Source organism: Cryptotermes secundus, unplaced genomic scaffold (genome assembly GCF_002891405.2).
Source record: "Cryptotermes secundus unplaced genomic scaffold, Csec_1.0 scaffold572, whole genome shotgun sequence".
Lineage (NCBI taxonomy): Eukaryota > Metazoa > Arthropoda > Insecta > Blattodea > Kalotermitidae > Cryptotermes > Cryptotermes secundus.
The window spans coordinates 142,612-157,982 of NW_019725849.1; the positions used below are offsets into that span (position 1 = coordinate 142,612).

Sequence of the window (15,371 nt, forward strand, 5' to 3'; positions counted from 1 at the left end):
ATATATATATATATATATTATAAGGCAATTACTAGACCAGCATTATTCTACAGTAGTGAATCATAGACAATAAGAACTGATCAATAATGACTGTTATCAGCAGAAATGTGATCCACAGAAAGGGCTTTCTATGATTCGTGGGTAGTATCTGCATCCGTTAACTATGTATCTAGAAACATCAACTCCTTAAAAGCTTACAATTTTAAGATAAAGCCAAATTGTGTCTATACTTTTTAACTCTAATAATATGGGGGGACTGCCTTCCATTCAAGTATATGAAACATTTCTTCTCTCTCCAACCTCCCTGTAATACATTTCCCCATCGCATAACCTCACCTGAGCCCTGTCGAAGTCCTGAAGGAACATGGAAACATGTCCAGCCAGGAGCCTCTGGTCCTCAATATTCTGTATGGACTGCAGGGACCACACCATTCCCACATTTCCAATGTGACGGTACACACGGATGGCTGAAAAACTGATCAAGTTGCAGCCAATAACGTGGCATATAATGGCACAATTCACAGGACATGTGACTGGCACAAACAAATAAGGGAATGCCAAGTCACAGCACTTCAAACCATGAACACAAATTTGTATGAAGACTGGCCTCCTGAGATGTGATACTGTGTATATTGGTAGAAGCATGTTCCTAAGAAACATCAGTATCCATGATGCTTAGCATCACATCTGATACTCCAAGGTGAAGAGGGCCGAAGTTGGCACAAACTATTGCAAAACTTGAACAATATATAATGTATACCCTTTCTCCCCCAAAGCAAACAGACTTTGCACTGTGTAGGATTTTATTAATAACAGTACGTATACTATACATATTTACTTGCATTATAAATGAATCAAAAGGCTTCCTGATAATTTAACATGAGGAAAAAAGTAAAACTTTTATGCTCTTGAAGTTGCAATTAGTTCTTTGCTGAAAAGTCTTGCCACCTTAGGGAGTTAGACACTGACAAAAACACAGAAAATGACCTTGGTTTAAGTGTATTGCCTTGGACTAAACAGAACCTGAATCAGACAGGACTTGAAGTGTCAATACTCCATATGAAGCACACCGCCACATTAGTGTCCAACAGTTGGGGATGACTGCACAGACATAGCCAGTCTGGGTAACTGAGGTCACAGTGTGCTGGTTGGTTGGGCCTCATGCACTCTACAGGAGCAATGTACCAGGTCATCATAAAAAGGAGTGACTTGCAAGGGAATTGGCTTCATAGTACACGTTACACAGTTTTTACTGAAGCTCTGGCACACCTCCATCTGGGTCACAGCCTTCTTCCTGTCTTCTATTCTGAGCTTTGTTGTCACTGGAATTATTCACACAAAATTTATACCCCTCTAACAGAAGTCTCCACTTATGCAATAAAATATCCCTGGATCACCCTGCATGAGTTTGGAGTAGTGTTGTAATCATGGCTGACAAAAGAGAAACCCATACACAGATTGAAGTGTTTAAACAGGTTTCATCCCTCGGTGACTGCTGCTAGACACTGCTACAAACTGTCTATGCTTGTGCACAGAACATGTGGTGAGAACCACATTCAGAAGAACTTAACAGTGTGACCTGATCCTTACCAAACTCAATCTCGAGGCTCCTCAACAGACCTTCTGTCAGTTGCTCCCACGCCTCCTTCCTGTTGAGTACCTGACATGTCTTCCATGCCTCAGAGAATCTAGAAAAAATGGAGATAAAACACTGTCTGTCAATGGAACCCATGCCTCAAGATGACTGAGAACTGAATGGAGTACCTTACAACAGTCTCACAGAACAAGCAATGCAGCAGCAGGCTGTGGCCTGTGAGTGCATCAGCACCTCATATACTCAGGAGAACACGAGAACTGTCCAGTGCAGCCCTGTGCTTCAGTCAGCCTTCACAATAGAAAACGTGCAAGGTGCCTACAAATGTAAGGAAACTGTGTGTTCAGTACAAAGAATTCTGCTTGTATCAGATAATAAAATTACAGTGAAAGGAAAGCAGGCAATTAGTTCTTTCCAGAACTTCTTGTTTATTATTTGCATGACTTTTCACATCCATTACCACAGATAATCAGAAGTATAATGTACCACACTTATGCGTGGTTTGCATCAACTTCAGCTTTTAAGTTACTGCACTGTTGCACTGGCTGACAGACCGGAGACCACCCAAGGAATCCATTCCCACTGAGGTCCATATCTGGATACTGACCTGTGTAACTTCAACTGCCTATCCAGGGTCTGCTGAAGGCTTCCCTTCTGAATATCATGTATGCTGGGTCCTGAAATCTCATGTGTGGGCAGTGTCATTTGCGTCAGCTTACCGCTAGCAGTCTCCAACACTACTTGTCCACCGAACAGAAGCAGTGGAACCTGATTGGTTGGCAGCTTGCATAAGCCTGCGTTTATTACGCTTGTGCCTGCAACCAGAAACAGTCACAGCAGACACCAGAAGGGAGGGTTGAAACTCTAAAGACTAATACACCATTCAAGGCACCAAAAATTCACCTTTATCATCCGGGAACAGGGAGTTTTAAATCTCCAGTACTACAGCATTGGTGGCCATACTGTAACTTCGGAGTAACAGTTAAATATTTAGAAATTGGGGACTTTAAATCTCCTGCTTCTACAGGTGTTTGGAGTTAAGTGTATTAACACTGGAAATATGCAATGCTCGGCCAGCTGGACTGTGTGCATGCACCGTGATAATATGGCAGTCAGCCAGTAATGGTTACATGAGCAAATTACAACATGTAAGTAGATTACAAGCAGCAAAGTTGAATTTTGAGACTACAGACATCAGACATTTCACACCATGCACTCTGGTAGAATGGTAAAAACATTTTGAAGAAATGTTCTGACCCCATCTTTCTATCCTGAAGATGGAAGCAGTGGGTTCGCCCAAATTATATGTACCTATCTATTAAACCACATGGCAGTACCCCCCATAAAACAATAATTTAACATTCACTGCCATGAGACCCTCTAATCTCTGTAGTAAAGATAATGGTTCTAGAAGTATCTTTATAAGAGACATCTTGAACTGTTACACCTCTTAATACATAAAATAGTATGAGCCAAACAAGCGTAACTAGTTCAATAGGAGTAATGACAATGTTTGCATTTACATGTTTCAACTATTGCTGTCAATCATCAAAGCACGTGGTAGCATGCACTTCACTGGATTACATAACGTCACACAGACAGATATATTGCTGACAGTACAGCAGCCAATAAAATTCTACCTAACCAACAACAGAAACAAAGGACATTATTACATTCTTCTACCTACTCAGTAACACTTTTTATCTTATTTTAACTGGTTTTAACCAACCAGCCCGATATTCACAACGTACTTTAAGTGTATTAATTATTTAGTCTTAATTTCTCTAACTATTCAGCCCCATTATGATAGTATGGCAAAAAACCTATATCCAAACAGCAACACCTGTAAAGTAACTCCTTTACAGTGTGCTGTACCTTCTGACAATGGCCAATAATGGCAGAAACATGTAAAGGCAATTTTACTTACTTCCATTAAACTACTTACACTTTATGGACTTTGCTACTTATTTATGTTTCTATGGAGTACTGACAAATAGGGATCAAAATCCAAACCCAGGACATGATACAAAAGCAGAACACTACAAGAGGTTGATGAATTTACTGACACACTAACCACAGACTCAGGTTACTTCCAGACATTCTGAAATTCAAAAGTGAACTATTGTTATGTTGTGGAGAACCTGAACGAAGAAGCCCTCTTGGAAGACCTACGCATAAATAGGATGCTGAAGAAACAAGACCTCTTGGAAGACCTATGCATAAATAGGATGCTGAAAGGAGAAGACCTCTTGGAAGACCTGTACATAAATAGGATGCTGAAAGGAGAAGACCTCTTGGAAGACCTATGCATAAACAGGATAATGAAGGGAGAAGACCTCTTGGAAGATGTATGCATTAGTAGGATGCTGAAATAAGACCTCTTGGAAGATGTATGCATTAGTAGGATGCTGAAATAAGACCTCTTGGAAGATGTATGCATAAATAGGGCACTGAAGGGAGAAGACCTCTTGGAAGACCTATGCATAAACAGGATGCTGAAGAAACAAGACCTCTTGGAAGACCTACAAATAAATAGAACAATCTTAAATTGAATCCTAAACAAAAGGTGTGGGAAAGTGTGAAATAGATTCCTATACTGTCCTGGATAGGCTGTAATGGTGGACTCCTGTCAACACAAGTTTCACAGAAGGCTAGGAACTTCTTGAATGGCTCAGACAAGCTTAACTTCTGAAGAAGGACACTGCTCCATACAGTCAGTAAATTATTTTACAAGCATACAGCCTCAGAATTGAAACTTGCTCATCTCTGACTTTATTCCAATGCTGTTATATCTCGATGTATGGTCATACATTATGGGCTATGGCTTACATACCTTCAATAGAATCTTTGTCATACAGATATGTGATGATCTTGGTGTCATCAAACACTATGAACACATTATGTTCTTGTGCATCACAGTCCCACAGAGCACCAGAGCAGCTGGCAGGAAAATCGGGTATCTTCAACATCTCATCTGCTATCTGCAACATCAATTACAGGGAATAACTTCATACATCTCTGCTGCTGTTTCTTAACAAAAACTACAATTTTACAAAAGGCGAACAAAGGTCTTATCCTTCCCTGTCCTTTGAATCGTGAACTCTGCTGCTTCCAGCTACAAATTAAAATACTTTTGTGAAACAAAGACTTCAGTATGCAAAAATATAAAAATCATATATATGTCGTTCAAATAAGCAAACCGAGAACTGAAAGAACATAAAAGAGCCGAGATATACCACTTAGTTAAAGATCATAATGCCAAGGTATGTTCATACAGATTATGGTAGAAGCTTCTGGCCCCCCCCCAAAAAAAGAGTCCCAACACAGGTAGGTAAGTGCAGTAAATAACATGGTCTGCGGGGCCAGAAAGGGTTGCTCAGGCCTTCTGCACAGTTCAAAAGGTTGAGAAATGCCCCTTCACAGTCATGCATTTCAAGAGAGGGAAAGTGATCTGTAGTGTGCCATGACTGAAAGTCCCATCGCCTCTCCATGAAGGGAGAGACTGTTTCAGTAACATAGACCCATACTCACTGGACTGTATACGTAGCCCTCACTCCGATCATCCACCACAATAAGGCGAATGCCTGTCTGGTCTGCATACAGCTCGCGGATGCCAGCAGTGTGCTGGAAGTCTGTCACCAGCTTCCAGTCTTCAAGGAAGAAATAATGGATATGTCCCATCTGTCAAAAAAATTATCACAAATGTAAGATTCTGAGACTACTTTGCACCCGACTTTGGGGTGGGAAGTTCTTCCACACTCCTCCTATAGCCCTGATCTGGCACCCTCCGACTACCATCTTTTCGCATTTGCGAAGGATCAGCTGCGTGGACAACGTTTTGAGACAAGGGAGGCAATTCAGAAAGCAGTGTGTCAGTGTCTTCGGATGGCTGGAATGGAATTTTACAGAAGGGGAATTTTCAAACTCCCAGAACACTGGGAGAAATGTGTAAAAAGAAGTGGCGATTATGTGGAAAAATAAAGAAAGGTCTGTATATTGAGGTGGTGTATTTGGTTTGTAAATAATAAAGCATGTTACTTTACAAAGAATTGTTGCTCATGACTTTCAGTACAACCCTCGTAAAAAATTACTTTGCATCATTACTACAGACCTTAAATCACTGTTCTACATAACCCCCACAAAGACTCAGGCACTTGTTCTATCCTGTGACAGGCTACAATAGACCAATCAGTGGCCGCCGGGCCGAGTGAACCCAGTTGGACTCCACCCCCCACTAAGTGAATACCCACAAATACCAGGAATTTTAAAATCACCCATATGCAAATGAACTGCTGACCTAACATCCCAGCCAAATCCTCAGAACCAGGAAATTTAAAATTCCAGATTCCTGAAAGATAGACTAAGCTTCATCACTCTGAACCCAGGAAGCACAAGTGTAATATGCTGGCTGCTCAACATTGCGATATGACTTGCAAGACGATTTTGTACACACATGGAATTGAACTCTGGCCTTCATTGTGAGATGCTGATGGCATTACAGTACTCCTTCAGGTATTAGCTTCACTATGGACATGAAATCAGTTGTCCCTCATACAAGAACTCACACTATATGATTTTCAACTATGGAAGAGATTGGGAGACTTCAACATGAATTACTGATTGCAGAGACATGGCAACATTTCCACTATTCCTAGACTGCTCACTGCCCTGATCCCATGGGCTGAAATGTCCCTTTCCTGACAAGCCAGAAGGTTTCCTCTGGACTGACCAGTTTCAAATTCTACATCTCCATGATTTCAACTGAGGATGAATCACTCACGCTCGAAGCATAGATCAAGAAGTCAGTGGTAAGGGCATGAGCAGTGATGTTCATGTCAAGTGGGTGTTGAGAGGGGAACATCTTCGATTCTCTGTCCTCGCTGCTGACATCTGGCGTCTCAATCTGAAAAGTTACAGTCAGTCCATGTACAAAGCAGAAGTTGCAAGCTACAACCAATTCTTACCTTCTTCTTGAAATTCTAATATTAATATGCGACATATAAAATACATTATTAAATGCTGGGTAAGTCAGTCATTACAATGACCAGACTTCAAGTTGAATAGCAGGAATTATTCTCCTTGCCCTTTAGACCAGGTATGGGGTCAACACAAACTCCCGTCTAAAGGGCACCAGGGGCTGTTTCACTGGAGATAAAGCAACTGGTGCATGACACTTATCACTCACCTCCATCCAGCGCCAAAGATAAATAATGACTGGAGTTCTACCTGCACAAGAAGACTAAGGATCACAGTGTGGTGAGCTGCCAATCTGACTGTATTAATGTATGAAGCATAAACACAGACATGAAGATAATCAGAACAGATATTGGGATAGGCACAAAGATGAGGCTTTAAAGCAGAAAAGGAAAAGTCATAAAACAGAGAATAAGAAAACATAAAAATTAGAAGGAACTTAAGATAAATAACTTGAAACAAAAATTAATAAATAACAGAATAAGATGGTACTGGCATGTTTCAAGAGTGAACAAAGAATTCCAGAGAAAGTTCAGAAGACACCAAAAGGACAATATTTAAGAGGGAGAACAAGAAGATGGGAACAAGTTAGAAAGGATGTCATACAGAAGAAAGGAGAGTGACACTGAATAAGAGACACTCACCATGTGTAGCTGTATTTTCCCCTCATACAGAACTGAGGCATAGTCTGCACTGAGCCTCAGGCTGCTCACCGTTCCAAGGTACTCCCGGTCACGCAGTAGTGTGGCTTTGTTCTGCCCCAGCTCATAGAACCATGCTCGGTTGTTCATGCCTGCTGCACAGTGATATGGACCCAGAGACATGAAACTTGGTTCCATTGGCAGATGCACAGTGAGCCGGGGGGTTGGAGCTTTGCTCTGCAATGCATTTACAATAAATCTTGTGGCTCTCCATAAAGAAAGAATGATTGACACTTAAACACAAGCAGCTTTAGGAATCCAGTTAACATTTAATCTTGCCATGCATGAATTTAAAATTTTTGAGAATAAATTGAAAAAATTGAAATTGAATGTTGACTTCTCAATTATTATATTTATTATTAGTCGTGTAGTTTACGTGTGTGCTGTGTCGTTTGTACAGTACAGTACAAACGACACAGCATGCATGTAAACTACATGACTAATAATAAGAAAATAAACTCAAGAGAAATAAACGATATCTCCCACCATCAGGAGGAAAACAACATGACCCAATGTTGGCTCACAATATTTTAACATAATAACTAATTTTTTATATGCAAAAGAAAATTTTAATACAATTTTAAATACATACCAACCTCAGTACTAGGATCTATTTGGGCTTGTGATTTTTTTTATGGTACTCATGGTATCCCCTAACAGATCTACATCATCACCATAAACCAGAAGCTAATGTGTCTAAGTTAATTTCAATCAAACTTGATTTTCCTGGACCTTCCTAACTGCATACTCTACCTATGACTGCTAGCAAACATAATGACAAAATAGCAAGTGTTAAGTCATTTGTGTGTAAGGACAACATGCAAATCAATCCTATCCAGCATTTAAGATCAACTCTTCCACCTTCCTTGATGATATAAGACCTCTGCAGTTTATCAAATCTGCAATTCAAATGTTCTTACAATCAGGTTTCATAGAAACATTTCACACACTCACCACTGCCTGTTAAATCTGTTGCACATGGTGAGAGCCCTAGAATATGAGAACTCACCTCACAGCTGTACAGAGTGAGCTCAGTAAGGCTGGTCAGCACAGCAGCATGGGTGTTGAAGACTGACCAAATAATGGGCAGCTGAGACAGATAAATGTAGATTGTGCCACTGTGTGTCACCACTCCCAGCAGTTGTCCATCCTCACTCCAGGAGAGACGCTCAACTTCATCCTCCTCCACAGTCAAAACACTGGAAGTCTCCTGCAGGTTTGACATGTCATGGATCTTCACCCTACAAGAAATGAGCTACTTCATATCTGTCTCTTAGTTTCACTTGAGGTTTCTCTGTAAGACTTCCATAAGTCCCTTGGGTTCAATTGCTTGGCCAGGGCCTGGTTTCCGCTTCCCTGTTCCTGGTTGACTGACCAACTCTCCTGCTCTATGTGACCTGTTTCCCCCAACTTTGCTGCATAACCTGCAATTTTCCCTGCTTGGCTCATTTTAACCTTGAAGATGGAGGTAACATGTCCTTCCAAAATGTTTATAATCCAGTACCATACTATACAGTGTCATAACACAGGCGAATTCAGCCATGTCACCATACGAGACTCAGTACTCACTGATTATCACCACAGGAAGCCACCTTGCCTAGTCGACTGCAGACAGCAATATCATTCAGTGAGTTCCGGTGATTCTTTGCCTGGAACAGCTCCTGTCCCACCTCCTTCATGTGTGTGGATATTGCCACAAAGAAGCCTGCACTGAAGCCCAGCAAAATGTAGCCATCCCCAAACCTGCAGAGTAATCAGTTCCCAGGCTTTAGCATTATGTTTTGAAGCTCTACCTGCTGGTAGTAATCACCACCGAACGTGTTGATGTTTCCTTCAGATTATGAAATGTAATTCTGGACTGAGCCTGTCCCACTGCAACCATTCTAACCCTGAGTTATGATTACTCAACTGCTGGTCATCATTCATCACCTGGTATTCTGAACGGAACACAATGTTTTGGAAACTGCTTTCATTTCTGTTTACAGGTGACAAGGGGTGTAAGTACAAACCCACTTGGATCCATTAGAATGGGCCATTTCAATCAGTGGTTCTCCGTAATGAACCCAGGTGAGCTGGTACTTCCACACTTTTTAATGAGGATGCAAACAGATGCACTCTCTGAAATTCTGATTTCAATTTGGAATATCAGACAACTGGTAAGACCAGAAACCAAGCAATACTAAGTCTAATGCACCACTGTTGAAACTCTTTAGAATCAATTTACACCAATGTTAGAACTGTGACTATAGCAGTAAGGTGAAGGAATATGAATGATCATGCTTTTAACCAGACTTAGAAGGTTACGGCAGTGTTACAGTTGATTTAAATTCACTATCAGTGTGTTCTATACACCACAACCTGGTGATTAACAATGGAGGAGTAAGGTAAAGTTGTCCCTGTGCTTAACTAATCAATCACAATGCCATGAAGACATATAGGGGAGCAGATGTATAGACCCACGTTTGTTTGACCTCAGCACTAGTTTGAGGTGAGTGGTCAGCTTCACGCTCCGTCCGCTTTACCCCCGGGGAAACAGTCACTGGTACCCACTGGATAGGAGGCTGGGTCGGCCCCAGAGCTGGTATGGACAACATGGAGAAGTGAAAAATTCTTGGCCCTACCTGGGCTCGAACTCCCAACCCCTTGGCTGTCCAGCCCATAGCCAGTCACTATATGAACTTCACTATTTACAGTATCTAAACCAAATTATAAACAATAATACATACACAATATAATTTCACATATATACAGTACTGAAGTTAGGATTTCAGAATGATATACAGTAGTAGTATCAAAACACTTTACATTTTTGCCATCCATCTGCCATCTACTAAGAAAAGTATTGAACCAGCATAGGAAGAGTGAACTTTTTTGAGAACAGAATCTAGTGACTTTCTACCGATGACAGGGGGACACTCTCCAAGATGTATCAAACCGGAAATAACCAATGCTCTCAGGGTTTGACATTAAGAATGTCAAACTGCAAAAATTATGAACTTTCAAAAGTGGGTTTATAAGGCATAATCTGGATGAGCTGAGAAGCCTCCAACCAGACACCCTCAAAAGTGCATACATACTTACCACTTGTAGGTAACCACAGACCCATAACGCTGCTGGAAGGCCAACTCCACAGGATTCTCAGGGTCATGAAGATTGTAGAGGAACAGTGTCTTGCGGCCCACCAGCACGCTCACCTGCACATCGTCATCCATACTTCTCCATTCTCATCGCTTTTTACAACAGCTTGCATCCTACTGAGTTTATTTGTTTCTGGTTTGTTCTATAATATCGGTAGCTATGATTACATGGCATCATATTAGTTGAAGAAAGCAGTCTTCTGGGATTTGGCAACGTGTATATACACGGTGCCAAATCCCAGAAGACTGCTTTCTTCATAGTCACTGCCGTGAAAGCCTCAAATCTTACATCATATTAGTTGATCAATGAATAATGAACTGGAAGGTATGTGGAAGGTGGTGGTCATAATATAATTTGAGGTACTTTCCCAGCATTTATTAAGGGTGACTAAGGAAAACCCATGAAAAACCTAAGTCATGGTTGGCCACTTTTCAGGCTCACATTTGAATATGGAAAGTCATAACGTTTGGTGTATCATTTTATCCTGAAGGAAGGTCAGAAACTGCAACAGTTTCCAGCAAAGCAGAACAAAAATATAAAAATGTAAATGATTCAATGTCTTCTAAATTTTCATCAGATCAGCAGCTTGTTTCATTGTGAACTGTGTCCCTTGACTTGTCTACAGAGGAACCATGATGTACTTGCCCCTTCTCATCACACAGGCTTCCTCCTCCCCTGAGTTTCCAATGACCTTTGATGAAGATGTCACAAAATACAACATCAAACTTGGCCTGATCCTGGCGATACTTGTCATGACTTTCCTGCTCGCATAACATTTCAGATTATTGTAACTACAAATGTCATGATTTTAAATACCATGTAAAAACTTCTTGCAAGCACATTTTGTGACTGTGTTACATAATAAGGTGTGACCCACGCTACAATCACAACACCATGGGCACTGGAAGCAACTTGTTATGAATCCAATCCATGTATACTATACAGTTATTTTCATTATGGGTGCAGTATCTTACTTAAACTCAGTCTTGTTAAATTAGAAAATTAAACAGTCACTGGTTCATGTGTGGTTTATATGCCACCACCATAACATGCTTTACAGCTAAGCAGTTAATTATATTGACTGTTTCACAACCATTTCTTGCGTATGTCACATCAAGAAGCTGCATGTATTCCAACTGTAATGTTTAGAATAACCCACAGTGTAATGCACATACATAGAGTATTAGTGAAATTTAAACTGCATCCCATATTGGTCTGTATTCCAGTACAATGCAAGTGATGCATTTATTCTCATATGTACAAGTATGCATATGGAGAGATCTGTGAGTGTGCAGCAAGGAGTGGACAGGACTTTAGCTTGTAAAGTAGAGCATGTAATTAGCAGTCAGTTACGAGTACAAGAAGTCATCAGTTTAGAGAGTACTAATGACAATACAAATGTTGAACTGTTCTTTGTCACTTCCATGTCCCAGTGATAGCCACTACAAGTACAAAGATGTACTGCCACACTGCAGTATCATTCAAACCTAGCACCTAATCAGGGAACTGTTTGGGACAAGCTGCCTTAAGGAGGGAGCAGTGGGAGCAGTTTGAGAGTAATCATCACAAGAACCAAGCCATGGAGAAGGAAGGTGAGGGAGATCACAGAGGTTACAAACACAGCTCCCTCGAAAAAGAAGAAATGGCATACACCTGTAGGCCAGTCAGGATAAAGAGGCTTAAGGAGGGAGCAATTTGGCATGCAGACCTGTTGCTAGGCAATGACTGCAAAATGAGCAACTATACAACAGCCCTTGCTAGGTAACGGCTCTGCCAACAGACATAGCACAATTCCATGGCAACAATTGCACTGCAACAGAGGAGGGGTGTTTCCTATGTGGTCCCTGCCAAGATGTTATAAGCAGGACAAGTTAATGGACAGAGTAAGTCAGTGGAGTTAGTGGAGGCAGGTAGTCATATGCTGTGTCAAACAATCCAATAAATCTGATAACCAATCAAAACCCCGTTTATAGTCACTCTAAACCATGACAGTATTATACATGACTGAATGCTAGCAGATGGACTTGTCCTTACATGTTTCAACCACTTTCACATGTAACAACTATCTGTTAGAATGAGCATTCTTTTTCAAATTTTCATTAACTCGGGTAATATCACAGCTGCATGCAGATTTATAATATAAATACCTCCTGGAAGGTGGCCATTTCAAAGTTCAAAATAAGAAATGGAAAGTAACTTTAATATTAAAAGCACAAATCAAAAAGCAAAGATTGCTGGGGAAAAGAAGTGACTAGAAACTTTTCATCCATCAACCTGCACGCTTGGCAGCTTAGTCCTGGGGCTACTGGGTCAATGGTCACTCAGTAGCCATGCCTCTTTCCCCCCTGACACAATCCTAATCCAGCTCTTGCCTGCTACCTGCTGGCCCATTTCCTCAGACCCTTCTCCTCTCCTCTCCCCTCTACTGATTTCCCATGTAGCCCACACTCCCTCCCTTCCCATTCTTATATAGCTGGGTGTTTTTGACTGGTGACTCAGTCTGCAGCCACCTGCTCATGCTAGTTCCCTGCTCGCAGATTTTTCTATCCTAAAGATGGAGGTGATATGTTCCTCAAAAACATCAGTTCACCAAACATCTACATGGCACCACATCCCAGAAGATGGCATTCTTCAAAGTCCCCACCGTAAAAACCTCAAATCTTATACAGCCAACTATCTGTTTATTCCCAATGAAATTCAGGACAACTGATCTGTCATGCAAATCAGAATTTGACTTGCTTCAGTTCTGCCAACACTCAAAGAAGAGATATACAACAGACACTATAAAGCAACTTATTGCAGTGCAGATGGCATCTCACAGTATGCTCTCCATCCAATCGCTCATCAAGTTTCATCTCAGAGAACTGGATGTCACTAGGCTCGGAGCGCAGGGAAATGATACGCAGGGTGTCACCTTCAGTATTGCTGATGGAAAGGGTTTTATCTTCAGAGCCTAATGCCAACAAATTCTCCGTGCTCCAGGCCCCACAGCTGATCCTCTTGGTATGTTTCCCAAGGACTGGTATACGTCTGCAATAGATCAGGTTTCTGTACATCATGTCTGTGTTGGCTTCCTCATCTTAATTTGATGCAAGAACCATTACAGTTGGTGCATAAATAAGGAAATGGCATCACTAATTGCTGCTTCCCTGTAGTGACATCTTCTGAATGATTTAGTAAATTCAAATGGCTACCCTTCTTAAACTTTCAGTTCAAAAATAAAGATAAAAGCAGGGAATGTATTTTCTCCGTACTGAGCCTAGGATATTAATATGGAGCAATGCATGGACCACCCTTAAAGAAACATAACTTTGTACAGAACGCACTTCAGTAAAAATGCAGGTACAAATAGGACATTAAAATTAATATATTTTGAATAGTCCATGATAGGATCTTTAATGAGGATGGTTCTGGGCTCCATAAGTAAAGCCCCTTATGTACACCAGTACTCACTTTGCTGTGCTGTGATTATAGATGGTGAGGTTACCCCTAGCAGTGCCAACTGCAAGCACTGATCCTATTTTGGACCATCGGACACAGCTCATGGAATCCCGGAGTCCTGTGTCCACTTGACTCTTCTTGCCTGTGTTGGCATCCCACAGTATGATGTGTGGTGAGCTTGATGTTATGATGGCTAGCAGATCACCGTCCACATCCCATCCAAAGCCAGTGCATGCCCTGCCAACATAACTGTGTTAGCGCAATAGAGCACTTCCCTACACATAAACCTAAGAAAAACTGAAATTCGTTCTTCATGCATAATTCTATTTTCTTTCACAAAGTTAATAGAAAGTCCGTTGAGTGTAACAATTTGTAGGTCACTTTTTATTATTATTTCTGCCTTACATGTTTCAGTTTGACACAACCATCATCAGAGGCACTTGCTACAATTGTGGAAACACTGTCACTGTTTTTGATGTTCACAATTTTGTTTGTCATGTGGACGTTGCTACGATATGTTGACGTGTAAAAGCACAAAACATGCTAAGATAGTTGAGTACACTCTCAAGTTCTCACTTTTCATCGAACCTATTTTTTAAGTTAAAACGCTAAAATGTTAAAATATTTGATATAAATGCTGAACTCCTCCTTGTTAATTCATCCCGAAGACGGGAGACGTCAGCTTGAGGTTGTATGGCTTATGGTTTGATGTGTTCCTGTGTGCTGTGTGCTGTGTACTGTGACCTACAAATTGTTACACTCGACGGACTTTCTATTAACTTTGTGATTGATAGTGTAACGGACCAAAATGAAACAATTCAAAAAATCTATTTTCTTTAATAAAATTACTGTTTCTAGACATTATCTATCATCTTGTTTTTATTTGGAACATAAAATGTTTAGGAGACTGGTTTCTGTCTCTGTCTTCGGGTGGAACCTACTCAGTTGGGTCCCATCAAGAGAGCTAGTCCCTCTCACTGGACACATGTGCCAGCTCCAAGATAGGATATATAAACCAAGCACAGTATAAACCATCTGTGGAAATTAGGACAAACATTAAAATCATTAAAAAAATCTACACACGAGACCTAGCGCCTATGTCCATGCACTAGTTCATGACTATTGTTGTTAAAATCAGAGCACTATCGGAATACAAGTCATCATTAGAGGGATAAATTCTCTGCATAGTACCAACATAAAAACACAATTTTCACACATAACCTACACTGGACAGAGTTGTAGTTCTGACTTCTGCTGCAATAATGGGAGTCCAGATCAGAGAGAAGTTCAGGCTGGGTTGACTGAACAGATGATCTACCACAGAAATGTGGGAAGATTCCATGTATTTCCTGTAGGTTGGTGTCCAGTTCAGTCTGCAAGACCATCACTTTTTGCAACATATTTTATGGGCTTCTTCATACATATGTTGGGCTAATTTTGATTTTTCAAGCAGACCTAGGGCCAGGTTGTACTTTTGCTCCCTAATGCATACTTCTAAAGGTATTCTTGTTTTACCAGTGTAA

General features: G+C 40.9%; 1 protein-coding gene across 3 annotated transcripts in view; it reads right to left on the reverse strand.

The window, feature by feature from the left end:
• The window catches only part of LOC111863750 (WD repeat-containing protein 19), a 39,871-nt gene that overhangs the window by 21,117 nt on the left and 3,383 nt on the right, over positions 1-15,371 (reverse strand). For all 3 annotated transcript variants that reach the window (XM_023850361.2, XM_033751205.1, XM_033751206.1), the window contains exons 3-14: positions 13,861-14,085; positions 13,227-13,437; positions 10,351-10,463; positions 8,839-9,012; positions 8,279-8,510; positions 7,213-7,446; positions 6,375-6,497; positions 5,126-5,275; positions 4,428-4,575; positions 2,202-2,409; positions 1,591-1,688; positions 337-467 (exon numbers count right to left, since the gene is read on the reverse strand). In XM_023850361.2, the coding sequence (XP_023706129.1) occupies positions 337-467; positions 1,591-1,688; positions 2,202-2,409; positions 4,428-4,575; positions 5,126-5,275; positions 6,375-6,497; positions 7,213-7,446; positions 8,279-8,510; positions 8,839-9,012; positions 10,351-10,463; positions 13,227-13,437; positions 13,861-14,085 (2,047 nt within the window). The remainder of the gene's footprint in view (positions 1-336; positions 468-1,590; positions 1,689-2,201; positions 2,410-4,427; positions 4,576-5,125; positions 5,276-6,374; positions 6,498-7,212; positions 7,447-8,278; positions 8,511-8,838; positions 9,013-10,350; positions 10,464-13,226; positions 13,438-13,860; positions 14,086-15,371) is intronic.